General features: G+C 39.6%; 1 protein-coding gene across 2 annotated transcripts; it reads right to left on the bottom strand.

Moving 5' to 3' along the window:
* Positions 1-967: 967 nt before the first annotated feature.
* SAAL1 (serum amyloid A-like 1) lies at positions 968-27,469 on the bottom strand. 2 transcript variants are annotated; one of them, XM_011992937.1, is made up of 12 exons: positions 27,294-27,469; positions 24,335-24,448; positions 17,532-17,615; positions 13,002-13,081; positions 11,179-11,238; positions 10,923-11,038; positions 10,069-10,249; positions 7,862-7,944; positions 7,586-7,774; positions 4,246-4,442; positions 2,046-2,138; positions 968-1,116 (listed from the first exon to the last, which is right to left on the bottom strand). In XM_011992937.1, exons 1-12 carry the CDS (start codon positions 27,423-27,425, stop codon positions 1,024-1,026), a joined length of 1,422 nt encoding a protein of 473 aa, XP_011848327.1. In that variant the 5' UTR covers positions 27,426-27,469; the 3' UTR covers positions 968-1,023. The 2 variants fall into 2 exon arrangements, with proteins under 2 accessions (XP_011848327.1, XP_011848328.1); XM_011992938.1 differs by having other exon boundaries at positions 4,246-4,439.
* Positions 27,470-27,867: the final 398 nt, after the last annotated feature.

Genomic DNA, 27,867 nt, shown 5'->3' with positions numbered 1-27,867 from the left:
ATTGGGAAGAGGCTATACCAAAAGTGAGGTTTAGAAAGCTGGCTTTGTTATTCATAACAGATATTTTCTTAAAATCTATGAAAAAGCACCTCCTCACCCAGCCAAACACACGTAAAGACTTGGTAGGAAAAAGCCCCTTCTCTCCCTTTTCCTTCCTGAATGTGGATAAGGCCCAGAGATGGCACAGCCCCCTTAACCGCAAGACAATAAACATGAACACAAAGGTCCACCTGGCAGACCATGTGAAGGGTGAAAGGAGCCACCTCATCACATCTGGATTTTTGCATAAAGGTTCCTGAGAGAGATCAGATTCAGCTACGATAGGAGGGTTTCTGTTACTGCGGCTGAATATACTTATAGTGGATACAAAGACGTAATTCTCACTTAAAAAAATCTAATTAGGCCGGGCACGGTGGCTCATGCCTGTAATCCCAGCACTTTGGGAGGCCAAGGTGGGCAGATCACAAGGTCAGGAGATAGACACTATCCTGGCTAACATGGTGAAACTCCATCTCTACTAAAAATACAAAAAATTAGCCGGGCGTAGTGGCGGGCACCTGTGGTCCCAGTTACTCGGGAGACTGAGGCAGGAAAATGGCGTGAACTCAGGAGGCGGAGCTTGCAGTGAGTCGAGATCACACCACTGCACTCTAGCCTGAGCAACAGAGTGAGACTCCATCTCAAAAAACAAAACAAAACAAAACAAAAACCAAATTAACAGCTAGGAAGAAAATCGACACTGATCTCTCACATATCCTAAAAAGAACCTCAATGATAAGCTTATATTTCTGTTTTCCTCAACTGAGAATGATAAATATCACATACTATAAAAAGAGGGGTGACAGGGGTGAAACTCCAGATTCCAAAGTCAAAAAAAGTGAGACAAGTCTAGGACAGAAAAATGTAACACCAGACAATTACGGTCTAATAGGGCTTTAGCTAATATTTCCAATAAGTCAATTTCAACTGTCAGTGAGAAAAATAAAGTTTATTTCTTATGCAGAAGTAATTCCAATTCAGGTTTTAAGTCTGAACCTTCAAACTTGGGAAGCTTTTTTCCAAGTCATTAGCAAGTGCCTTATCAACTTCATGTAGGATTTTAATAAAATCTTCCACCTATGAGTCAAACAAACAAACAAAAAAATCAAACACAGAAGAGAAAAACGTGGTTTAAGGTACTGATTGCTCTACCTGTGGTTTCTAAATGGTCCAATGGAAAAGAAATGCTGGCAGATCTCCAGATGACAGTGACAGTACTTCCTAAGCAGTCTTCTAAATCATTCTCAAGGAAATGACTATTCTTTCCCATTCCATTTTACTCTTAAGCTAGTACTTCTCCCCCTGCCTCCTCTTTACAGTCTGTTCCCACATTCTGTCCTTCATTTTCCCGAAAAAGTTCTTATTGTGAAATCTGATTCTAATGGTAGGAAATGTGATGTCATTTGAAGAACCATAAAAACCTACTGCCTATTCCCAAGAATCTGATTTTGGTTTAATACAGATGCTACCTACTTCATAACAGAAAGGAGTACTATAGATTCAGAGCTGGAATTTTTCCTCTTAGAATTGTTACTCCCAATAGTAGTACAAATTTTCCAGTAGTCACCCTTTTTTCCCCCAACCTTTATTGCAGACTCAGGGGGATCTAAATGTTTACATGTGCAGGTTTGGTACAAAGGTATATCATATGATGCTGAAGTCTGAGGCACAGATGAACCTGTCACCCAGGCAGTGAGCTTAGTATCCAATAGGTAGTTTTTCAGCCCTTGCCCTCCCTCTCTTTTTCCCCCTCCTCCTGTAGTCCCCAGTGTCTACTTTTCCCATTTTTATGTCCATGGTATCCAATGGTTTTAGCTCCCACTTCTAAGTGAGAACATATGGTATTTGGTTTTCTGTTTCCAGCAGTCATCTATCTGACAAAGGCATTAAGTCATATAAATTGTATATACTATAATTTTTGACAATGACCTCGAAATCAAGTGCTTACTTGAAAACATTTAGTAATCCTACAAAACTTGGCCGCCTATACATTTACCCATACTCACCACAGGGCTATAGAAAGGAAGAAGGTTTTGAAATGCAGAGGAACACTTCTGTTTGCTCAATTGGCCTTCCTTTACTCCCTGAGCCACCGTCTCCTAAAACAACAACATTTAATGTCAAAAAAGGGAAATTTTTTAAAGCTTTAACTAGTGAATAAAAACAAATTAAGATATTCAATTCCCTCCTGACTTCATAGGCATTTCAAATGTCCCAACTGAACCCACCGACATCAAGGAGGCTTATGTAACCCAAACGTGTTCTCCACTGTCGTCTTTATTTTAGTGAAGGACACCACCATCCACCCTGCTACACAGACTACAAACTTGGAACACAGTGAAGACTGTTCCCTCCCCTCTCCTGCTGACCCCTCCCGGCAAGTGCTCAATTCTATTCTACCAAATCTCTCTTACCCCATCCTTCCTCTCCATTCAAACTTCCATTGTTTAGGCTGCCATCCTTTTTCAGATTATTCTTGAAGATTACCAACCACAAGAGCCTGTTAGTTGATCTCCTGCCCTCCAGCCTCAACTCTCTCTACTCCTTCCTCTCTATTGCTTTTGGAGTAATCTTTCTAAACTGATCGTATCACTTGGTGCTTAAAAGAAAAAAAATCTTTAGTAGCTCCTCAGTTTCTTCAAGATTAAGTCCAAATCCCCTAAACATGGCATATAAAAATTTGCAAGACATAGCCCTAGTGTATCCTCAGCTCACCTTTCTTTGATGTTCCTACCACTTAAAAGTAGGTTCTCCAAAAAACAAAAGCAAGAGCAAAGAATGGGAAAAAAGACATGTGATAAATATGGAAAAGATGCATTATTACCCAAGAAATTCATACAAATGGATAAATTATAAAAAAGGATAAATTTTTAATTGGATAATTAAAAATTATTATCCAATTAATTATCCAATTAATAATTATTTATCCAATAATTTAAAATTATCCAATTAAATCAAATGGATAAATTATAAATGGATAAATTTATAATCAAAATGGATACATTATAAAAAAGTAGGAAACAAAATATACAACATCCAAATATTTCAATCTCATTAATTTAAAAATGCAAATCAAAATAAGACACAATTTATTACCTGAACTTTGACATAAAAATTATAATACCCAATAATAAGGGTCAAGTAAAAACCAACATTTCACATGTAAATAGTATTTTGACAAAATATGGCCATTATGCCTTAGCCATCTTCACATTTATAATGTTGAATCCAGTAATTTAAATTCTGTAAAACCTGCTGAGGTAATAACCCCAAATCTGGAAAATACAAATAGGGAAAAGGGAAGCAAGACAACTAATAAAAAAAAAATCACCAGAATAAGAGAAACCTTTTGTTTCATTTTTTTTTGAGATAGGGTCTCACTTTGTCACTCAGGTCGGAGTGCAATCCTTCCATCCCTGCCTCCCAAGTAGCTGGGATCACAGGCATGTGCCACCATACCCGGCTAATTTTTGTATTTTTTGTAGAGATGAGGTTTTGCCATGTTGCCCAAACTGGTCTCAAACTCCTGGGCTCAAGTTGATCCACCTGCCTCAGCCTCCCAAGTGCTGGGATTATGGGCGCCTGGCCAAGAGAAACTTCTTAAGGAATACTCTTTAAAAAATTCAGTGGGTATGAATAAATATATTCCTCACAGCTATATTTGTAGCATTTTATATTCATAATACAATATATTCATAACATATTCATAATATATTTCTTTCCAAATATATGGATAGAAAAAAATATGGCCAAAGGAGGAATGTTAATAACCACTGAACATATTCAGGGAGAATATTCCTTAAGAAAAGTTTGCAGTAAATTTTGAAAACTGATTATTTGGTAAATTAGGTTTAAACTGGCTCTCAGTAAAAAGTCTTTCATCTAGAATCAAGAAAAATGCTTATAATATAGTGCTAAGGGAAAACAGTAGTCTATAAAAATTGCATATGCTGGGTTAAAGTATACGAAAAATGCATTTATAAAAATACATGCATGCAAACATATGCATATGTTTGTCATACATAAATATACCAAACCACATCAGCTAGCAGTTTTTAAGATTATAAACTCATGGTGATATTAAGATTTTACTTTATTTTCCCAAAATATGTATTACTTTGATATTAAAAAAACAGTAATAAAGTTGGAGAGTTAAGCAACCCACACTTTCTTTTGTTCATGACATCATCAATACTTCTTCCCTACCTTTGTTAATGCCTGAAAAATATTAGAAAGAAATTCACATAAAATATCCTTTAAGATTTTCAAGTGGAAATCATCTTGGGTTAAATCAGTCTTTTTAGTTTCTTCTGTGTTAGACTCTGTCGAGTTCTCTGGTTTTTTCTGACACTGTTCCATATTTTGTAAGACCCGAATGAGGCTGTCAATTAGAGGAAGATCTACTGTATAAACAAATCAAGAAACATTGAATTGGCCAGTTAAGTTTGGTTTTTCATTCATATGTATTGCATTAGTGCTAGACATTATTATTTTGGGTACTACAGATACAGTGGTAACATCAGCAAGATGTCAGCCTGTAAGAGGCTTACATTTTTATACTTTCAAATAAGTAAATATAATAGACTATTTTAGGTTTTGGTTAGGTTCTATGAAGGAAATAAAAGAGGAATATAGCAGTCTAGCAGGGCAAGCTCTCTGACAAGGTGACATTGAGTTGAGAACTAAAGCAATGAAGACTCAGCAATCAAATGAGCCTAGGAGGACAGGGATGGTAGCTCACGCTTGCAATCTCAGCACTTTGAGAGGCCAAGATGGGTGGGTAGCTTGAGCCCAGGAGTTCGAGACCAGCCTGAGCAACATGGCGAAACCGTGTCTTTACAAAAAGTATACAAAAATTAGCTCACGAGATTTTTCTACCACTACCACTGTTAACATCTTGGTCCAAGTTATAACATTTCTTGCTATGAGTTAATTATCAAGAATCTCTAAAAGCCTCCTAACTCATCTCCCTTTTGTACCAATGACTCCTACATTTCTCATCAAAACAGCAGCCTATTAAAGTCAGCTCATGTGTATTCAACTTCTGCTTAAAACTCACCATGATTCCCTACCTCATTTAGAGGAAAAGGCAAAATTAGGCCCTCCATACTCTACCTCTTTGGCTCCATGTGCTACTTTGCTAAATGCACCCCAGCCACATGGGATCTCACTGTTCCCCCTCAAATATACCAGGCATACTTCTGGTTGAGGGCTTTTACACTTTCTATTCCCTCTGTCTGGAATGTTCTTCTCCCCAAGTATGCACATGACTTCTCCATTCTCTCCCTAAGGACTGTACTCAATGCCACGTTCTCAATGAGGTAACATATTTATAAATGAAGATCTTAAAAATATTCAATATTCTTTTTTTATTAAAAAGTCTTAATAAAATAGAAACAGATTAATATTTCCTTAAATGGTAAGACATATATCTTATTTTTAGGGGGGCAAGGGGGTGCAGAGTCTTGTTCTGTTGCCCAGGCTGGAGTGCAAAGGCGTCATTTCGACTCACTGCAGCCTCCGCCTCCCAGGTTCAAGCAAATCTCCTGCCTCAGCCTTCCGAGTAGCTGAGATTACAGGCGCATGCCACCAAACCTGGCTAATTTTTGAATTTTTAGCAGAGACAGGGTTTCACCATGTTGGCCAGGCTGACTTTGAACTCCTGACCTCAGGTAATCTGCCCACCTCAGCCACCCAAAGTGCTGGGATTATAGGTGTGAGACACCGCACCTGGTTGTAAAACATGTATCTTATACCCAATAACGCTTAACAGTGGAACTCTAGGATTATTTCTAATAAAATCAGGAAGAAGGTAAGAATGTTTTCTACCATCACTATTATTTTACACCAGAGATTCTAGGCAACCCAGAAAGATAAGAATAAACCAGAGATAGACAAGTGATAAAATATATCTAATTTAAGCCAAAGCACTATCACATAAAGCCCAAAGATTATTACTGGAACGACTACTAAAAACAGTAAGAATTTGGTAAGGTTACAGGATGCAAAGTTAATATATAGCAATCAATAGCCTTCATATATTCCAACAACAATAATCTGTGGAAGAAAATATGTCAGAGACAATAGTAAATCCAAAAGATAAAATATCTAGGAATGAAACTAATAAGAAATATCCAAGATCTATATGAAGAAACCATTACTGAGGGACACACAAAAGACCTGAACAAATGAAAGGGCATAATATATTCTTAGATATTCTATAAAGTTAACATGATGTCAATAAAAATATCAGAAAGTTTTTGTTTTTGGAACTTAAAGTTAGTGATAAGAATAGTTAAAAACATTCTGAAAACTTAGAATGAAGAGGAATTCGCCTTATTAAGTATTAAAACATAAAACCTTAATATTTAAAAACACTATGGCTACTAATATATGAACATAGTAATGGAACTGAATAGAATATATAGGGGAATTTTAAAAATAATGATGAAATTTCAAATCAGTGTGGATAAGCTGGATTATTGACTAAATGATGTTGAGATAACTGGGTAGCCCTCTGGAAAAAAAATTGATACCACTAGTACCAAAGTTATCAAAGGGGGAAAAAAGAATTAAAGCCACACTTCACATGTGACACCAGAATAAATTCTAAATGAATCATGAATTTAATTGTGGTCATAAAAATCATTCTGTGAAAGACTATGTGTTTACATAGGAAAATATTCATTTTATATTTCTAAATGAAATGTTGGCTAAAAAGCAGAATTAAATATATGTGCATGTGTTGGATGATAAGATTACAGACATCATGTTTCCTTGATATTTTTTATAAGTTTTTAGGTAGGGTGCAGAGAGGCTCATGCCTGTAATCCCAGCACTCTGGAAGGCAAGGCAGGAGAGTCATTTCAGCCCAGGAGTTTGTGACAAGCCTGGGCAAGATTGTGAGACCCTGTCTCTATAAAAAATTTAACAACTAGCCAGGTGTGGTGTCATGTGGCTGTAGTCCCAGCTACTCAGAAGGCTGAGGTGAGACAATCACCTGAGCCCAGGAATTCAAGGTTGCAGTGAGCTATGATCCTGCCATGGCACTATAGCCTAGGCGACAAAATAAGACTCTGTCTTTAAAATAAGTAAATAGGCCAGGCGGGGTGGCTCACACCTGTAATCCCAGCACGCTGGGAGGCCGAGGCGGGTGGATCACCTGAGCTCAAGAGTTCCAGCCCAGCCTGGCCAACATGGCGAAACGCTGTCTCTACTGAAACAATACAAAAATTAGCTGGGCACAGTGGTGTGTGCCTGTAATCCCAGCTACTTGGGAGGCTAAGGCACGAGAATCACTTGAATCCAGGAGGCAAAGGTTACAGTGAGCCAAGATCGTACCACCACACTCCAGCCTGGGCAGCAGAGCAAGACTCTGTTTCCAAAAAATAAAAATAAATAAAAAGTAAAATAAGTAAATACATACAATAATAAAATAAATTTTTGAAGTTTAGCATATTTTTATAACTAGGGAAATGAAAGTGTTTTTTAAAAGGGAGAAATCAATGAAATGAAAAACAGTATGAGCCTAGGAAATTGTACTTGCCTTTTTCTATCTTTAGATACTCTTGCTCAGTCTGTGAGGCATAAATGGCAGACAACACTGAAAAAACAGAGGCTAGCACTGTTTTCTGTTCTTGAAGAATGATGGGTGGATCATCAGACTGGCAGAATTCATGGCAGACCAGGTCAAAAAGTAAATTCCAAATGTCTTTTCCAGTGTCAGGACAATGTACTTAATAAAGACAACAAATAAAGCAGTACTTTAAAATCAGCAAACAATTAAATGAGTAACTGTAGCGCTTCCAATAAACCATCTTACCAATTGCTTGAATTCCATCATCCACTGTAGTAAGCAGTTGTAAAATATGCATGTAAACATCAAGCCATTCTGGATTTTCAGAACTAAACAGGAAAAGTAAAAGCACTGAATCAACGTTACTGTCCAGGGGATTCCAATCATTCATCCATTCAATAAATATTTATTACTCTGCCAGCCACTGTTCAAGGTGCTGAGGATAAAACAAGGAAAGGAACAAAGGCTCTGTGCTCGTTAGAGCTTTTATATTCTAATAGGGGAAACAGCAAAAAATAAACATTATATAAAATAATCAACACACACAGGACAAGAAGTAAAAAAATCTTTTTGGCTCTATCTCATAAAAGCAACAATGCAGAAACCTGCTAGTTGATACTTTATCATTTTGGTTTGCTTGAATAATCAGAACAAAAAATGACTGCGATTTTTATAGTATGAATGTAAGGTCCACTGCACCATGCATCAACAAAAATGATGTTCTGAAAACCTCTCAGGATTATCCTAGCCCCCTAGCTGAGAATACTAAAAGCATATAAGTCTAATTCTTATGATCAACCATTTGGATTCTCAAAAATCTAAATAGTTTGGAAACTCAAAATCTTAGTTCTTCAACCAAGCAAGTGAAAAGACAGTGAACAATTAAAACAATGGTTTGGCAAATGTTTATTTAAGTACTTACAAATTAAATTTCAGGCACTATGTTAGGAGTTGAGAAAACAGATGTATAAGATGTTATCCCTACCTTCATAAAGTTTGTACTTTAAAAGGAAAGAAGATTGCTAGAGGGGTAATTACAATAAAGTGGTATGAATGTAACACTATAGGGCTAGGAGCCACTATACAGCAAGGAGACTTAGTTTGCAGGGTCAGGGAAGGTACCTTAAGAAAAATGATGTTTACACAGAAACATGAAGGGGCAAAGAAGTATGTGAGGTGGAGGAAACATACTGTGCAAAGGCCTGGAGACAAGAGAGCTGGTTCAGTTGAAGAAGTGAAGCAAACTTCACATGACTGAAACGCAGAGTACAAGGAATAAGGATAGTACTACTGGGCCTATAAGCTGCACTTTATTTTTCTGAGAATTTTTCATTTATTTCATTCTTTTTTCCCCTATTTTACTTATTTATATTTTGGATTCAGAAGGTACATGTTGGGGGTTGTTACATGCATGGTGCTGAGGTTTGGGAATACGGATGGTCCCATCACCCAGGTGATGTACACAGTACCTAAGCTGTGTTTGTGTTTGTTTTTGTTTTTTTTCTGGACCTTATCCTAAGGAAGGTAACTGAAAAGACTGAAGCATGAGAGTGAGACGAGTACGTACTTTGCAAAAACAGCTTTAAAGTCTAGGCTTGGGAAAAGCAAGCATAGAGGCAGCGAATTCAAGTAAAAGAATGTGGCAGTTCTCCAGATGAGAGACAATAATGGCTTGACTGGCATGGATGGAATCCCAGAAAAAGTCAGGAATAAGGGTTGGGAGTTGACTACAATGGGAAAGTACTAGGGCAGGAAAGATTCTGTAACGGCTTCTCCATTTCTTCTATATTATCCAAACAGGACAGTGATTACATCATTTACTGAGATTGAGAATACTGATGAAGCAGGTTTAGGGAAAGATGATGAATTTAATCCTCACTTGGATAAAGGACACAAAATTAACAGGTTTTGATGTGGCTTACTCAGCACTAAGAATGCACTAAGCAAATCACTAAGCAGATCAATTTAAAAATTAATTTTCTAGTGATTAGCAATAAACAGTTTTAATGACCTGTAAGGCTTAGTAATCACTCTTGACAAGACATCAGAGTCCCAAAATCAGTCACTTATTGAAGACTGGCATATAAACACAAGGAGCAAAAAAAAAAAAGATGTGCAACGTTAATTAAGAAGTTGTTAAATGTTCAACGTAAAAGCACAAGAAAATGTTTTCTCTTTGGTTTAAATTACATAAAATATGATAAGACAGAAACCACAGTTAATGTTGAATAACAGCCTATAGCCAAATGATAATGTAACAGGAAGTTTGTAACCACTATCATTCTTGTAAAAAGCATACAGGTTGCATCACAAATAATAGTAGTGAATTAACGTAACAAGGAGTGACTGTGTACTTTATTCTGTTGTAAGGAATCTAAGAAGACTTTTATATCTGAGAATACTTCTATCAATTGCATTTTCCCAGAGCACTTTGCACGAAAGAGCTCACCTACCGTACTTGTTTGGCAGCTTCGAGTATACAGGGCACGAGCCGAAACACTGGCTGCTCTTCAGACTCTTCCTGGGGTTGGTCCAGAGGCTGAGTAGCCCCATTTCTGACCCATTCCAACATTAGTTTCTCATCCAAATCAAAGAGCTTGTCTACAACGTCCCCCACCTTCACCAGCAAGTCAACTGCAGAGAATAAAACAAATATTGAAATAAAAACAAATTGCTAAAAGCAATAGGGTTAAGCAAAATTCCTACAGCTATTCTAACAAAACCAAACCTTGCCAAAGCAGTACTTATTCTAAAGGGTGATTTACTTATCTCACATGTTTAAATTTGCGTATTTTTCCTCATTTTTAAATGAGGAATTCATCAGTGTCCCAGGAATTTAAGAAATTTTATATCTTCAATCAAAAAACTTTCTCCAAAAAACAAACAAACAAAAAGCTGGGCATGGTGGCTTACACCTGTAATCCCAACACTTTTGGGAGGCCAAGGCTAGATGACTGCTTGAACACACGAGTTCGAAACCAGCCTGGGCAAGAAAGTGAGACTCCACCTCTACAAAAAATTTTAAAATGAGCTGAGCATGGCAGTGCACAACGATAGTCCCAGCTATTGGGGAGATTAACAGAAGGACACCTTGAGCCTAGGAGTTTGAGGCTGTAGTGGGCTATGATCACACTACTGCACTCCAACCTGGGTGACAGAGCAAGATTCTGTCTCAAACTAACAAACTTTATTACCTTGCACCCAAGGCTTTTTTCAAAAAGGTGACTTCTAGAAATAGTTACATGGTTTCCTAAAAATTAAATAAAATTTAAAACTTTTTTTTTTTCTAGACTACATGATGACTTACCATTTGTTGAACTTGACATAATGAAGCAAATGCTATCATAAATCGCTGGATGTTCCCGGATCCTTTCAACCCAAACACTGGCCACTTCTGCCTGGGAAAGGCAAGTAAGCAACAACCTACATGGTAAACGTGGGTTGAATTTCTACTTTTCAAAAAAAAATAAAACAGTAAAGGAAATTCAAAAATAAAAAATCAGCTTTTTTTCTTAGCTACTCTTATGAGTAACCTTATAGAATTCATAAAAGGAAAAGCATACCTGCTTGTTTCCAGCAGAGTAGGTGGGTCTGAATCATACAAACAGTGCAATAATACCTGCCTACAAAAACAAAGAAGTTAACCGATATGCCTCGCTTCTTGCATTTAAAATATCCGAGTTTTCATTTAAGTTTTTTAACATCTTTATTGTGAAATACAGCATGTATTCAGAAAAGCCCAAAAGATACAAATCTATAGTTAATAAATAATTATAAAGCAAACATTCGTGTTTCCAAGAAACAGAACAGAGCTGCATCTCAGTAGTCACCATGTGTCCATTCCAAATCACAATTCTCTTTCCCACCTAGAAATGATGACCATTCTGATTTTTCCAGCAATCATTTCTTTACTTTGCTCTATAGTTTTATTATTTTATATATTTTGGTGTTGCTTTATACTGCAGGTAAAAGGATTAAGAGGACATGCTGAATAAATAGACATAATCTGGGAGGTTATTCGGATTCATGAAGATGGTCAAGGAGGGGAGACAACATATGAAATAAATTATATTATACTTATTCTTTTGAGTCTTCATTTATTTGCTGGAAACTACACATGTAAGATCCACCCATGTTGTTTCTTTAGCTGTTATTCTTTGACAGATTGCTGCAGAGTACTCCATTGTGTGAAAATAACACAATTTATTTTTCCAGACTACTGCTGATGGCCATTTGCGTTGATTCCAATTTGGGGCTATTTCAAGTTATCCTCCTATAATATTTGTAAGAGTTATCCTGATGCACATGTGCACAGTTTCTCTTACCATATATGCCCACTATGAGCTGGTCACAGCACATGCATATGTTCCAACGTGACCAGATAACGCCCAACTATTCTAAAGTGGTTCACAAATTTACATCCCATCAGCAAAATAACTTGCACCATACCAATATTAAGATAAGCATTTACTTGAATTTATAACATTTGTTAACATTTCTCATTCCTGGAGTTTTGATAGAGAACATTATAGAGACCAAACATAATCCTAAGTCATTTGCTCCATGGATGACTGTAAATAACTGAGGAATAAATACTCTGAACTAGGATCTTAAAGTCCCTCCACAACTAGGAGTTATCTCTTTCTGAGAAACCCAGGTTCTTGAATCCTATGATAAAACCCTCACGGCCCCAGCTCTGACAAAAACTGCCTAGAACAGTTTTCTTAACCTATTTGGGTACAAATTTCTTTGAGATTATGATTAACAGCCACGAACCCTTTGCCTAGAAAACTAATACACCCACAAAATTTAGCATAAAATTTCAGGGTGTTCCCAGAACACAGTAACCAAACTTGGGTTTCCTCCGTTAAAAAACCTTCTGCCCAGAACTTTACACATGGAGAAGAGAACTAGCCTCGAAGCAGAAATCTGAGTCTTTTCATCACAGAGGCAACTCTTTATCTTCTAGTTTGTTGGCAAGTCTTATCCTCTAAGTCAGAGCTCTCAGGATGACATTATTCAACAAATCTAGTTTCTGCAGACTCCAGCTGAGTCACTGGATTCCCTGCACCTAAAATGTTTTGGATTCCAGTTGGCTGCCCCATCTCCAAGTTTTGTCCCACTGGTTCTTCCCCTATCTGGCTTACTGCCACCAGCTGACAATTCAGGTTCCTTTGCTACTGAAGAAAACAGGTTTAAATCCTGAATTAGTTCAGTACCTCCTGAAGAAGCCCCTAGCTACCATCAACACACAATGAAGTTCCTAGAGAGTATTCATCAAGACAAAGAAAAGACTGTCTTTCAGATTTGCTACTTTTCCTAAGACGAATTTCCTTAAGGATATAAAAGAATATGTTTAAAAACATAATTATATAGTAAGACTTACCCAAGATTTTTATCACTGCTGATGGACACACATATCTCCTGGAAACAGGCCATATTACCTAAAATTCCCACACAGATTTCCTGCCAAATCAAATTTTACAAGTCACAATGGCTCTGAGATGAAAGACATAAACAAAAATATCAACTTGAACAAAAACTTTCACTGAGCCAACTTTTGGGGTAAGGCAGAGGGGAGGCAGGATAAAGAAATACATATACTGCCTGTACCCTAACCTTGACAAGCTTACAGTATTTGAGAAGGGATGAAAGACATAAGAACAAGAAAGGGCAAAGGCAGGAGCTATGGAAGAAGAACTCCTATCGATAAAACGAGTGTTAAATGATTGATAGTATTGAGATACGCAAACAAAAAGACAGACATTCAAATAAGGGGACAGTATCAGCAAAGGCAGGAAGGGAATCATGTACGTGGCGAAGATGGTAGACAATAAAGTACTCCGGTTGTGGCACGGAGTGGGTGAACAGCATGAGGTAAATACTGCAGGTATAAAGGACTGAGATTAAGGGCTCTGAATGCCGTGCTGAAGAATTAGATTTAATCTGGGAAGTTATTTGGAATCATGAAGATGCTCAAGGAGGGGAGACAACATACTGAAACAGTATCTTAGAAAGATTATTCTGGTGGCAAAATGCATAATGAATTAGTGTAGCCCCTCTTTATCCACGGTATCAGTTAGCCATGGTCAACCTTGGTATAAAAGTACTAAATGGAAAAGTCCAGAAATAAACAATTCATGTTTTAAATTGCATGCCTTTCTGAGTAGCATGATGAAATCTTGCACCGTCTCACCCGGGATGTGACTCATTCTTTTGTTCAACATATCCACACTGTATACGCTGCCTGCCCATTAGTTACTTAGTAGCCATTTGGCTATCAGATCGACCATCACGGTATCTCACAGGGCTTGTGTTCTTGTCACCCTTATTTTACTTAATAATGGCCCCAAAGCACAAGAGTAGCGATGCTGGCCATTTGGATATGTCAAGGAGCCACCATTAAGTGCTTTCTTTACATGAAAAGGTGAAAGTTCTTGACTTCATAAGAAAAACATACAAAAATGTATGCTGAGGTTGCTTAGGATCTCTAAGAACAAATCTATCCATGAAATTGTGAAGAAGGAAAAGGAAATTTGTGCATATTATAAATAGGGTTCAGTTCTATCCTTGGTTTTAGGCACTGGGGGCCTTGGAATGTATCTCCCAAGGATAAGGGGAGACTAGTGCATAGGGAAAAGAAGTTGAAAAGAATTTAAGAATCTATCTCAGTAATAGTTAATTAATATGTAATAACATTTATTACCACTCATTATGGCCAGGCATTACTCTAAGCATTTTCCGTGTATAATTTCATATAATAACTTAGGTGAAAGGTACTAATAGTATCCCCATTTTTTCAGATGAGGAAACTAAGGCACAGAGAAGTTAAGCTACTTGCCTAAGATCTTGAGCTCTCCAACTAGAACATGGCAGAGCTCCAGAGCTTGAGCATTTAACCACTATTCCAAACTGCACCTCAGTTATCAAGACGCAAGAGGAGGAGGGCCCTCAGGCATGGAAAAGGATGAAGCTGAGGAAGACTCTCAAGGTGAAAGCAAAATAATCCAATGTGAGGATGAGGGAGAAAACAGCTGAACTTGACTCCTAGCTTTCAAGTTGCCTCATTTTCCCAGTCAGTGATATTGGTCCCATTGACAGGAAAACTAAAAAAGAAAGTGCATAAAAGGCTACAATGAGTTCAGATGGTACGGTGTTTCCAAGCTTGCTGGAACGTAACAATCACTCAGGGAGCTTGTTAAAAATACAGATTTCCAAATCTCATCTCAGATCTACTGAATTATAATTTCCAGGGTACAGCCTGGAAAGTTATTGTTTACCCAGCATATACCAGGTGACTTTTATGATCAGATAAGCGTGACCATAAATCACTGAGGACATACACAATTCAGGGTTAGAGAGCACAGCTGACCCTTGAACAACACAGGTTTCAATGTGTGGGTCCACTTAGAGGTGGATTTTTTCTAACCAAACTTGGAATGAAAATACAGTGTCCTCAAGATGCAAAACCTGTGTAATATGCAGAGCTGACTTTTCATACACACAGGTTCCACAGAGCTGACTGCAGAATTGAGTATGTGCGGATTTCAGTATGGGGGAATGTCTTGCAACCATCCCCCATGTATGCCAAGGGACAACTGTACAGCATGCAAGCAGAGAATGCCTGAAGAAAGTTGGAGATGTGACATCAGTTATCAGAAGGGAAGTCAAGGCTTTGCTCCTACAGGCGAGTTGCAACTTAAAGGTGTAAAGAAAACACATAAGTTCACTAGGAAAATGAATATAATGAGAGCAAAGGATCAGGCCTACACCTTACAAAAAGTCCATATTCGGGACAGTATAAAAAAGGAAGAAAGAAAAAAGCCAATGAAAGGTGAGAGAGGAGTGACTCAAGAGGTCAGAGACGACAGTGAGATGACACAGGAGCTACAGAAATGGAGTTTCAAAAAAAATGTGGGTGGTCAAATGTTGGGAAAAGATTAAGAGTGAGTAGGGGCAGGAAAAAAACCACATACATTTCCCTTATAAACTAAAGAGGGAATAACTGAACTTCCAATCAAAGATCAAGTTTTTCTGTCTTCGCTGCTCACTGGAATCACCTGGGGAACTTTAAAAGCTAGCCAAAGTCTCACACTTGGAGATTCTGCTTTAACTCATCTAGGGTATGGCCTGACTCAAGATTTTCAAAAGTTCCCCAGGGCAAAGCTTCTCAGAGTCTGGCAAGGCTCCAGAGCACCAGCATCACCTGGGAACATATTAGGAATCCTGGACCTACTGTACTAGAAACTCTGGAGGGGGGCTTGGCGATTAGTGATGCGGGGACATGCTTAAGTTTGAGAGCCCATGTCCCAGGTGATTCTAACATGCAGCCAAGGCTGAGAATCACTGTGGCAGCAGACGGTGGCCAGCGGATATATACAACAATATGACTAAATCCTAAAAGGTGCCATTCCTGACATAAGCTTATTCTTTATACACTAGTAGTGAGTAAATATATTTAAGACAGAAAAACTCAGTACAAAAATAGCATAATCGTCAAATCTTACATTAATATAAGGAACCAAGGAAAAAATGGTTAATCAGGCCCTAATTCAGACAGAACATTCTACTTAAATAAGAATTTTAATTCAACATTCAATTTGTAACAACACACTACGGAATTCTCCATTTTATAATCTGAAAGAGAGGAAATACAGTACAGTGGTTATACTGGAGTCAGGCCTAGGGTGAAATCTCAGCTCCATTCTTTCCTAGTTGTGTGACCTGAACACATATCTTCACTCAAGATCTAGTTCTTTAAAAGTATACCTCATAGTAGTAAGACCAGGTATTCAGTAAACAGCAGTTTTTCATAATTATAATTATTGAACAGATATTTACTAATCCGTGTATGCACAGCACATGACAATTTAATTGGCAATAAAGCACAGTACACTGTACAGTATATAAAGTCCTCTCCTTTAGTCTTTATCTATTGTTCTTGGCAGTTTACTAACAGCAATGACCACTGAAAGCTTACTTACTTACTTGGGAAGGTGTGGAAGGAAAAGTACCACTGTGAGTAACAGATGCAAATACTGAGAGGGGACAGAAGGCACCCAAAGGGAGGCACGGAGACAGCGTGAGACAGGGAGTAGAAAGGCCTGACTAAATCAGAAGGGTTACCTGGTTATCCAGATTTTATGCTGGAAAGATGAGTTAGGTTCAGAGAGTAGAAGTCTTGAGCAGCAGGCTGAGTTTAGAATAGTTTTCAAACAATGGTGGATTTTGTCAGTAAAAAAGAGCAATCCACTGAAAAATGGGAGGTCCGGGTTCTGCTCCTTGCTCTGATACATACTAGCAGCATAACAGTGGTTATGCCTAACTCATCTCCACAGCTGTTAAATGAAAGTGCTAATTTCCCTGGTCCAGCCTGAATCTATAATTCTATGATTCTAATAATTTTAAATTATTAAATTATTAATAATTTAATATTTTAAATTATTACAGGCATGTAGCTCATGCTTATAATCCCAGCACTTTGGGAGGCCAAGGTGGGAGGATCACTTGAGGCCAGGAGTTCAAGACCACCCTGAGCAACATAAGGAGACCCCTGTCTTCACAAAATACAAATGAAAATTAGCTGGGTGTGGTGGCTTACACCTATAGTCCCAGTTACTTGGGAGGCTGAGGTGGGAGGGTCCCTTGAGCCCAGGAAGTCAAGACTGCAGTGAGCTGTGCTCATGCCACTGTACTCTAAGCCTTAGAGACATAGTGAGACCCTGTCTCAAAAATAAAATAAAAAAAATTTAAATAGCAAATTACCTAGGACCTGGCAATGTTCAATTAACATCTACAGGCTGATTTGTTGATTTACAGTCAGTAAGAAAATCAAAGTGAGAAAAATAAATGACCATCCAGCACTATCTGTTCTTATTGCTTCAAAGAAGAAGGCTTTAGAAATGCACATACTTACTCTTAATCGAGGACACTTGGACTTGGCCAGTACTCCCATGAATATATCAGGAGCATTAAATTCTTGGAGAAATAAAGCCACATCCTGAAAAGAAAAATGATTATTGGCGTGGATACTGAATATTCTTCCCCTAAACCCCAAAGCTTAGGCAACCATAAAATTCTATATTAAAATGAGAATTTTAGGCCAGGCGCAGTGGCTCACACCTGCAATCCTAGCACTTTGGGAGGCCAAGGCTGGCAGAGTGCCTGAGCTCAGGAGTTCACGACCAGCCTGGGCAACACGGTGAAACTCCGTCTCTACTAAAAATACAAAAATACTAGCTGGGTGTGGCAGCGAGCACCTATAGTCCCAGCTACTCAGGAGGCTGAGGCAGGTGAATCGCTTGAACCCGGGAGGTGGAGGTTGCAGTGAGGTGAGATTGCGCCACTGCACTCCAGCCTGGGCGACAGAGCAAGACTCTGTCTCCAAAAAACATTAAAAAATAAAATAAAATAAGAATTTTAGACACAAGGAAAAAAAAAAACACAGGCTTAGGAACTGTGTCAACAGACAAAAGTGATACTAGAGAGTCTTTATGATAACTGGTCCTAGACAATGGAACAATTTTGTAAACAAATCTAAACTACCTACAATACTCCAGAGGATTATCCCACTCTTTTCTGCCCCGAATCTATTTACCTTAATAATGTTTCTGCCCACTAGGAATTCTCATTAAACACACTCAAACACATTTGGTGATTACCTATCAAGTATTAAGCTAGAAGTGGGGGACAAGGGAAAAAAGCAACACGCTGGGCACAGTGGCTCACACCTGTAATCCTAACACTTTGGGAGGCTGGTTAGAAAGCTGAGGTTGGTGGATCACTTGAGCCCAGGAGTTTGAGACCAGTTTGGGCAAACATGGTGAAAACCCATATCCACAAAAAATACAAAAATTAGCCAGGTGTGGTGGCACATGCCTGCAGTCCCAGCTACTTGGGAGGCTGAGGTGGGAGGATCACTTGAGCCTGGGGGGGTCGAGGTTGCAGTGAGCCATGACTTTGCCACTGTACTCCAGCCTGGGCAACACAGTGAGAATAAAAGAGTAAAACTTGGCTGGGAGAGGTGGCTCATGCCTGTAATCCTAATACTTTGGGAGGCCAGGGCAGGCAGATCACTTGAGCCCAGGAGTTCGAGACCAGCCTTAGCAAACCTAATGAAACACCATCTCTACAGTAAATACAAAAATTAGCTGGGCATGGTGGTGTACCATCTGTAGTCCCAGCTACTCAGGAGGCTGAGGTGGAAGGATTGCTTGAACCCGTGAGACACAGGTTGCAGTAAGCTGAGATATCGCCATTGCACTCCAGCCTGTGCAACAGAGTGAGACTTTGTCACAAACAAAAACAAAATTCCTTTTTGTCCTCCAAGAGCTTAAAACACAGTAGGGGAAAGAAGTCAAGAACTGCTATAGGGTCCTGTCCAAAACCAGAACTTGTGTTTTCAAAATCATCAACAGAATAAAAATTCTGATGACAATGTAACTGTGGTAGCCTCATAACTTCTTCCTAGAGAGTCTGCCACAGTGCCTAAAGGGGCATAACATACAGGTGACATGTGAGTGGACATGTGGCCCCAAATGGGCCAAATCTCACCTAGGAATGTAAGACATAAAAGCTAAGTCAGTTTGCTTGGGGATCTGCAATGTAAAATATATAAATAAAATTAAGTTTCTGGCTGTCTACTGCTTCAGATTTTCACTAAATTTGAGGTGTATATTTGAGAAGCTTTAACTTAAAATATAAGCTGCATGCATTAAAGGGCCCTGGAACACCTTAAAGAGAGAGGCAATTATTCTCCACAGCAACTGAAACCAGTAACCTGCCAGACAACTGACTGGGAGAGGCACACTCTACTTACTAAAAGACCATGGTCAGAGAAAATAGTATTTTCAGACATACACTCTAAACTGAAAGTCCTAACAGCAGATTCTCTTCACTGTAAGTGATCAAGCTGTCTGTCCTGTGGGCAATTCTTTGTCACAGGCAGAAATTTTTAAATTTAATGGTAATTCCTGGAGTAGCACAAGGGTGGCCTAACAATATCAATACCAACAGTAATAAAATGAACATTCATTGAACAAGTATTAAATGCCAGGCACAGTGAAGTGGCTTGCATGCTATCTCATTTAATTCTCAAAACAACTCTATCAACTAGTTAACATTATTAGTCCCATTACATTCATAAGCAAACTGAAGTTTAAAAAGTTCAGCAACCTGCCCAAGATTATACAGTCTCAGTAGAGCAAAGCTAGGATTTGAACCCACATGAGTCTGACTTGAGCCTATGGTCTTGCTTTTTAAAAGAGATGGGGGTCTTGCTATCCTGTCCATACTGCAGCAGTGGCTATTCACAGATTCACAGGCATTATCATAACTCACTGCAGCCTCCAACTACTGGGCTCAAGTGATCCTCCTGCCTCAGCCTTCCAAATAACTGGGAATATAGGCAAGTACCCAGCGAGACTATGGTTTTTTTTTTGTTTTTTTTTTGTTTTTTTTTTTCAGACGGAGTCTCGCTTTTCACCCAGGCTGGAGTGCGGTGGCCGGATCGCAGCTCACTGCAAGCTCCGCCTCTCGGGTTTACGCCATTCTCCTGCCTCAGCCTCCCGAGTAGCTGGGACTACAGGCGCCCCCCACCTCGCCCAGCTAGTTTTTTGTGTTTTTAGTAGAGAAGGGGTTTCACCGGGTTAGCCAGGATGGTCTCTATCTCCTGACCTCGTCATCCGCCTGTCTCGGCCTCCCAAAGTGCTGGGATTACAGGCTTGAGCCACTGCGCCCGGCGAGACTATGTTCTTAACCACCACAACATGCTACCTCTCAGGTATTCATCTATTCATTCACTACTCCCCAAATATTTTCTGAAAAACCTAATAGGCACTGTTTTAGGTTCTGGGAACACATCGGTGAACAAGCTAAATAAGGACTCAGTCCCAAGGAATTTTCTTTCTAAAGAAATGAACAAACAATAAATATATAAACAACTGAACTACACAATTTCTAAATGCTACAAAGAAAATAAGATGGTATGTGCTAGAAACCCAGATAAAGGGGGCTACTTTAGACATGACATTGAAGAAGGTATTTCAGAAGGGGTGACATTGTGCTTTGATGAGAAAGAATTTAAATCCATCAGAGGACACATGTAACAGGGTGAAGCAATTCTGTGGGAACACTGAAATAAGAGAGGTTAATTCTGACTGGAGTGTCTGGGGTGGCATCACAGAGGAGGTGACACTGAAGCTGGGCCATAAACAGTGAGAAGGATTTTGCCAGCTGGAAGCCATTCTAAACACAGAAGCATGAATAGTACCCATGGACACGTGGAAGTGCAGGAAGTATCTATCTGGAGGTCTCTGGTCCTCACACACTGAATTCGTGGTTACAGAGCAATAAGAGACAAGGCTGAGATATAAACTCACGAGACTTTGCGCCAGGGACTTCAACAGTCAGTGGAGAGCTTAGTTCTGAGTGGTGCCTCAAGGGCACCTCTTATAAGGGAGCAAAAGGAGGCCAAAGAACATGACTTCGCCCCGCACCAATAACCTCCTTCAAACAGCAGCACTGTTTTCTCAATTTTAAAACTGAGATTTTCACCCTAAGAGTTCATTTAAAACACAGGTTTTATTTCTTTTTTAAAAAATGTAACCATAATTTATCAATAATCGTAGAAAAGTAGATCTGAACAATACTCTCAACCAACCTGATCTGACATTGGTAATAAGATACTCGACCCAGCAACAGCAGAACACACATGCTTTTTAAGTGAACATGTCTTTTAAGTGAACATGTCTTTTAAGTGATAGTAAAGACAAAGTAAAGACAAAGATAGATTGGTAAAGACAGACCATATTCTGGGCTATAAAACAAGTCTCAACACATTTAAAAGGATTCAGTGTTCAACGACCATAGCAACAGAAAGATAACTGAAACATTCCCAAATATTTGAATCTTATGTATGAACCAAAGAAAAAGTAAAGAATATTAGAAAGTATTCTGAACTTCTGTGGGCATGGTGGCTCATGCCTGTAATCCCAGTACTTTGGGAGGCCGGGGCAGGCAGATCACTTGAGGCCAGGAGTTCAAGACCAGCCTGGCCAACATGGCAAAACCCCATCTCTACAAAAAGTACACAGCAAGACTCTGTCTCAAAAAAAGTTGTAAACACAGCATATCAGAATTTGTGGAATACTGGTAAAGCATAAATATTTAGGGAAAATTTTACAGTGCTAGATATCTATCTTTAAAAAGAAAGATTTCAAAGTATAAAGTATGTGGACAACAGATTTTTGACAAAGATGCAAAAGCAATTAGTGGAGAAAGGATCATCTTTTCAACAAATGAACTAGAACAATTGAATATCCATAGGCAAAAAAATAAACTTCAACCCATCCTTGCACTATGCACTATACAAAAATCAACTCAAAATGGATCACAGACTTCTATGTAAAACCTAAAATTATAAAACTTTTAGAAGAAAATGTAAGAAAACAACATAATTAAAAAACAGGCAGAAGATTCAAACAGGTACATCACCAAAAAAGATACACGGAGTACAAATAAACACATGAAAAGATACTCATCATTAGGAATTAAGGAAGTCCAAATTATAATCACAGTGAGCTATCACTACACACTTATTAGCATGGCTAAAATTAAGAAGACTGACCATACTAAGTGTTGATGAGGATGAGGAGAAACTGGACCTGGAATTATGTCTCACACACTGCTTGTGGTTATGTAAAACGGTAAAAACTGTTTAGGAAAACAATTTGAAAGTTTCTTAAAAAGTTAAGCATACACTTACCATATGATCCAGTCAGGCCACTTGATATGGTTTGGCTCTGTGTTCCCTGCTAAATCTCACCTTGATTTGCAATCCCCATTGTCCCCATGTATCAAGGGCAAGACTAGGTGGAGGTAAGTGAATCATGGGGGCGGTTTCCCCCATGCTGTTCTCATGATAATAAGTGAGTCTCATGAGATCTGATAGTTTTATAAGCATCTGGCATTTCCCCTGCTCACACTTCTCCTTCCTGCCACCATGTGAAGAAGGTGCCTGCTTCCCCTTCCCCTTCTGCCATGATTGTAAGTTTCCTGAGGCCTCCCCAGCCATGCTGAACTGAGAGTTAATTAAACCTCTTTCCTTTATAAATTACCCAGTCTCAGGTATTTCCCTACAGCAGCGTGAGAATGGACTAATACACCACTCTAGGTATTCATCCAAGGAAAAGAAAAGTATATGTCCATACACACTTGTATACAAAAGTTCACAACAGCTTTATCTGTAATAAACCTTAAACAACTCCAACATTCATCAACAGGTAAAAAATAAATTGTGGTATATACATATAATGGAACACGATTCAGCAATAAAAAAAAAGCCATTGATATACACAACATGGATGATTCTCAAAATTACGCTGCATAAAAGAGCCAGACCAAAAAAAGAATATGAGCACATTTATATAAAACTCTAGAATACACACTAATCTGTAGTGACAGAAAGCAGATCAGCGGTTGCCTGGAGAGGATGGAGGAAGGGAGAGGCAAGAGGAAGAGACGACCAAGGACCATAAAGAAACTTTTAGGGGTGATGGATATGCTCTCTATACCGATTACAGTGACAGTTTCATCTGCGTACACATTGTCAAAGTTTATTGGCTGGGTGCGGTGACGCACACCTATAATCCCAGCACTTTGGGAGGCCAAGGCGGGTGGATCATTTGAGGTCAGCAGTTCGAGACTAGCCTTGCCAACAGGGTGAAACCCTGTCTCTACCAAAAATACAAAAATTCGCCGGGATTGGTGGTGCACGCCTGTACTCCCAGCTACTCCGGAGGCCATGGCAGGAGAATCACTTGAGCCCTGGAGGCGGAGGTTGCAGTGAGCTGAGATCGCACCACTGCACTCCCGCCTGGGTGATAGAGACTCCATCTCCAAAAAAAAAATTATCAGTGTCAATGATACTTCAAAACAATAGGCAGGTTTTTTTGTGTTAATTATACCTCAATAAAGTTTTAAATAAAATGACTGAAACAATGAATAGCCATTGACAATTTTTAAGAAAATGAGTACAATTAAGTCCATATTTCTGGAAGAAAAGGTAACAGGGGTGGCAATGTAGAGGACAGAAGGGAGGTGAAAGAGACTAAAACAAGGATTTTAATCAGGAAGCTACCGCAAAAGTCCAGGCAATAAAACAAGAGAGATCACATAGGCCATTTAATCTCTTTTGGCCTCTATTTTCTTAACTGTAAAATAAGAGTACTACCTACATCACAGGGTTATTGTGAAGATCAAATAGAATACTATACATGAAAATGCTTTTGAGCTATAGAATAAAATACAGATATTAAAACAATGATTAATATTGCAGCTATAGACATATTATTTATTGTCCTTTCCTTCTAATACTATCATGGTATATTAGTGGTCTTCTAACTCCTAACCTGCTCTCAAATATATGGCTGGAGTTCTCTTTAGGTAGGTAAGTATCAGAACTTTCCTGGCCTCCATGTGTGTAGGAATACATTCATAAGAGCTATGTTTTTAGTCCAAATCTATTGAGAGCTCAGATCCTCCAGCCTCAAAGACAGAAGTTTAGCTCATAGGATCTCATTCCCTGTATCATATATGAGTGTGATTACAGACAGGAGATAAAGCCTTTCCCCAGAGTGAAGGACTGAACCGTTTTTAAAACATCCATCCACCATCTCCTCACCCAACAGTCTTTTCAGAGTTTTGTTTCCAGCCTCATACCTCATCCATTGACATATCCCATACTCTGCAAATTTCATTCTCCATTTCTTCATCAAGCTCCGTCTGCTGCTCCTCATCATCTGAGCTAGATTTGGTGTTTTCAGGGCTAACAATCTTCAGAAACACAAAGAAAGAAAACATGAATAAAAGTTGTCTACAATACTAACCAGGCACCCAAATACAGCAGGTGATCGAATAACATTTCCTTGTAACGTTGATGAGAAAAAAAATATTTGATTCCTGGCCAGGGCCACCGTCTGTGTGGAGTTTGCATGTTCTTCCCATATGTGCATGAGTCTGTTCCAGATACTTCAGTTTCCTCCCACATCCCCCAAATTTGCACATTAGCATAACTGGTGTGTCTAAATGGTCCCGATCTGAGTGAGTGTGGGTGTGTGTGTACCTGTGATGGGATGGCATCCTGTCCAGGGCTGGTTTCTGCCTTGCACCTTGAGCTGCTGGTTTAGGCTCCAGCCACCCTCAACTCTGAACCAGAGCAAGTGGGTTGGGAAATGGATGAATACAAATTATTATAAAACAAAAATCTGTAAAGAAGACAATAATCATGGAGATGTACGACAATAATTATGTGGTAGGAACGTGCTCAGTAAGCCTGCCTTATTTGTTATTATTTTTGGACTGTACAGTAGTAAGAGGTGGTCATTTTTGCTTTGTAAACATTTATTCCTTGATTTAACATAATCAAACAATAAAAGTTGTAGTGATAATCACTACAACCACTATCACTCACTAACTCACCAAAATTAGGTAAATAGTTATCTTTTTATTAACCTTTCTTAAATATATTTAGAGCTCACATTTATCTCAATATTTAATACTAGACGTCTTTCGGGTCCTCATTTAGAAGTTTGGTGATGTTCTTGTGTCCAGAAATATGCCACAGGAACTTAACTCTTGTTTATATCAATTAGCTATGTAAAATTGGTTTCATTATCAGTAATTTTGCTTAAAGTCACAATTTCCAAGAACCTACTGATGTTAAGTGAGGACTTTAATAATAATCCATAATTGTTTAGAAGACACAAAGAAGCTACCAGCAAAGTATCTTCTCTTGCAAAAATCTTCTTTTAAAAACTTAGTGCCTTGGGTAGATCTATTCTTTCAACATTCACAAAGTAAATACTGTTGCTAGGCACTGGGGTAGATATACAAAGACGAGTTAGATATAATCCCTTACTTTAAAGATTTTTTTTTTTTTTAACTTTTAGGATCTAGTGGGGAAAGACATGTAAAGGGATAGTCATATTAGAAAAGGCAAAGTGGGCAGGGCGTGGTGGCTCAAGCCTGTAATTCCAGCACTTTGGGAGGCCGAGACGGGCGGATAACGAGGTCAGGAAATCGAGACCATCCTGGCTAATACGGTGAAACCCCGTCTCTACTAAAAAAAAATACAAAAAACTAGCCAGGCGAGGTGGCGGGCGCCTGTAGTCCCAGCTACTGGGGAGGCGTAAACCCGGGAGGCGGAGCTTGCAGTGAGCTGAGATCCGGCCACTGCACTCCAGCCTGGGCGACAGAGCGAGACTCCGTCTCAAAAAAAAAAAGAAAAAAAAAAAGGCAAAGTGATTCAAATGAATTGTGAACAAAAAGTTGTGGTAGCAAAAATGATGGACCAATGACCTATTCCTGGGAGAAGATGGGGAACTTTCTCTTAGGTGTTGATATTTAAGCTAAATTTTAAAGGAAGAATAGTAGTTTGTCATGTGAAGAAGGAGAGAAGTGAGTATTCAGAGGAAAGTACAAGAGTTCAGAGTTGAGAGAGGGCCTAGCATGTTTGGGGATGGTGAACAGTTCGCTGTTGATGGAACACAGTGTATCACGAGAAGATGAGGCTGGAAAACGTACAAACAGCCCTGGATCCCAAGCTTCAAGAAATATGCATTTTTCTCCTATGCAAAGGGAACTAAGCAGTGTCATCAATAGCGCTGTCTTTAAAGATTATTCTGGCAGCTGTGTAGAAAATTAACTGGAGAGGATAGAGAAGAGAAGCAGAGGAACCAATGAGGGAAACATGGGGAGAAGAAAATTCACATTTACTGACAGCCTCCTATAAGTTAAACACCATGCTAAGCACTCTATGGCCATTATAATCTCACTTAACCTACACAATGACCCTATATATAATAATATAAATATTATAATCCCATTTTATAGAAATTAAGAGAGAAATAGAGGTTCTGAGCCGTTAGGTGACCTGCAGCTAGTGGGTAATGAAGCTGTGTTTTTTGTTTTTTTGAGACAGGGTCTTCCTCTGTCCCCCAGCCTGGAGTGCAGTAGCTGGATCACAGCTCACTGCAGCCTCCAACTCCAGGCTCAAACGATCCTCCAGCCTCAGCCTCCTGAGTAGCTGGGACTACAGGTGTGCACCATCACGACCGGCTTTTTTTAAGTTTGTAGAAACCAGTTCTATGTTGCTCAGGCTGGTCTCGAACTCGTGGCTCAAGCGATCCTTCCCCCTTGGCCTCCCAAAGTGTTGGGATTACAGACGTGACCCATCGCGCCTAGTCAGAAGCCACGTTTTTTATATAAAAGTTGTATAACCCTAAAATCACCATTTATTCTATTACAACTACAGGCCATGAAATATATAAACTAAGGACCTGGGCTTCAGAAATGACAGTGGGGATGGGGAGCAAAACCCGAGCAATGCAGTTACACGATCGTGTATTTCTGGAGAACTTGCGAAACTAAAATAGAACCGCAAGTATTCCAGCATCCCTAACATTATACTTCCCTTTGTGTCGAGAGACCCCGAGGGGCCCCAGATAGTTCTGGGGTCCGCAGCGGCCGGCGAAACGCAACGAGCGAGGTCCCGCAGCGCACGCCTGGGGAGGGGTCTTCGTGGGGATGGCGGCTCCCGGGGCAGGAGGAGCCACCAGAGGCGGAGCTCGGGTGCCTGGGGGATGTGGGGAGAGCCCACGCGTGGCGCGAGTTTCCGCACCTGGATGAGTCCGCTGAGGACGCCGAAGAGCCAGTGTTTGCTGTAAACCGTGCTCCCTATGCAGTCTCCACCGGCCACCTCCTCCTCCTCCTGGCCGCGACCCGGGGGCGGCGGCGAGGGGTTGCGATCCATGACTTTGCCGCGTCCCGCGCTCGAAGGCCGTGCCGGAAGCTGCGGAGGAGACGACCGGCACCCTAGTGCCAGAGCGCCCGGCGCACCCGGCGGGACTCCCCCTACAGCGCCCCCTGCTGTTCGGAGCTTGGCCAGCCAGCCAAGACGGCTTGACCTCACCCACCCCATTCTACCCAGGACCCAGGCACGAATATACTCATAATTATTGTCACCCTCACTGAATCAGGGGTTCCATTTCTCCAGGAGCTCTTAGCCTGATTGAAGAAGGAAGGGTGGGGGCAAGGAGGAAGCCTCAGGAACAGATGTGAATCTCAAAGCTAGCGAACTTATTCTATTCGCCCACTGTTCCTACAATCCTCTGATCTCTGGTCACCGTTGCCATTCCTAAAAATATCCGTGGGCGAAGCTGGATGACTTGTAAGGGATTCCAGGGATCCAAACT

The sequence above is a fragment of the Mandrillus leucophaeus genome, unplaced genomic scaffold (genome assembly GCF_000951045.1).
Source record: "Mandrillus leucophaeus isolate KB7577 unplaced genomic scaffold, Mleu.le_1.0 Scaffold420, whole genome shotgun sequence".
Taxonomy (NCBI): domain Eukaryota; kingdom Metazoa; phylum Chordata; class Mammalia; order Primates; family Cercopithecidae; genus Mandrillus; species Mandrillus leucophaeus.
Note: the sequence above shows the minus strand (reverse complement) of the source record. Positions and strands in the feature narration are given on the sequence as shown.

Excerpts from the sequence above, each read along its gene's own strand:
- SAAL1 (XM_011992937.1), bottom strand. The coding sequence starts at position 27,425 with ATGGATCGCAACCCCTCGCCGCCGCCCCCGGGTCGCGGCCAGGAGGAG. Across the intron at positions 11,039-11,178 it reads ACTCTGCTGGAAACAAGCAG|GTTGTTGCTTACTTGCCTTT; the intron begins GTATGCTTTTCC and ends TTTACCATGTAG. Across the intron at positions 7,775-7,861 it reads TGATGGAATTCAAGCAATTG|TACATTGTCCTGACACTGGA; the intron begins GTAAGATGGTTT and ends GTCTTTATTAAG.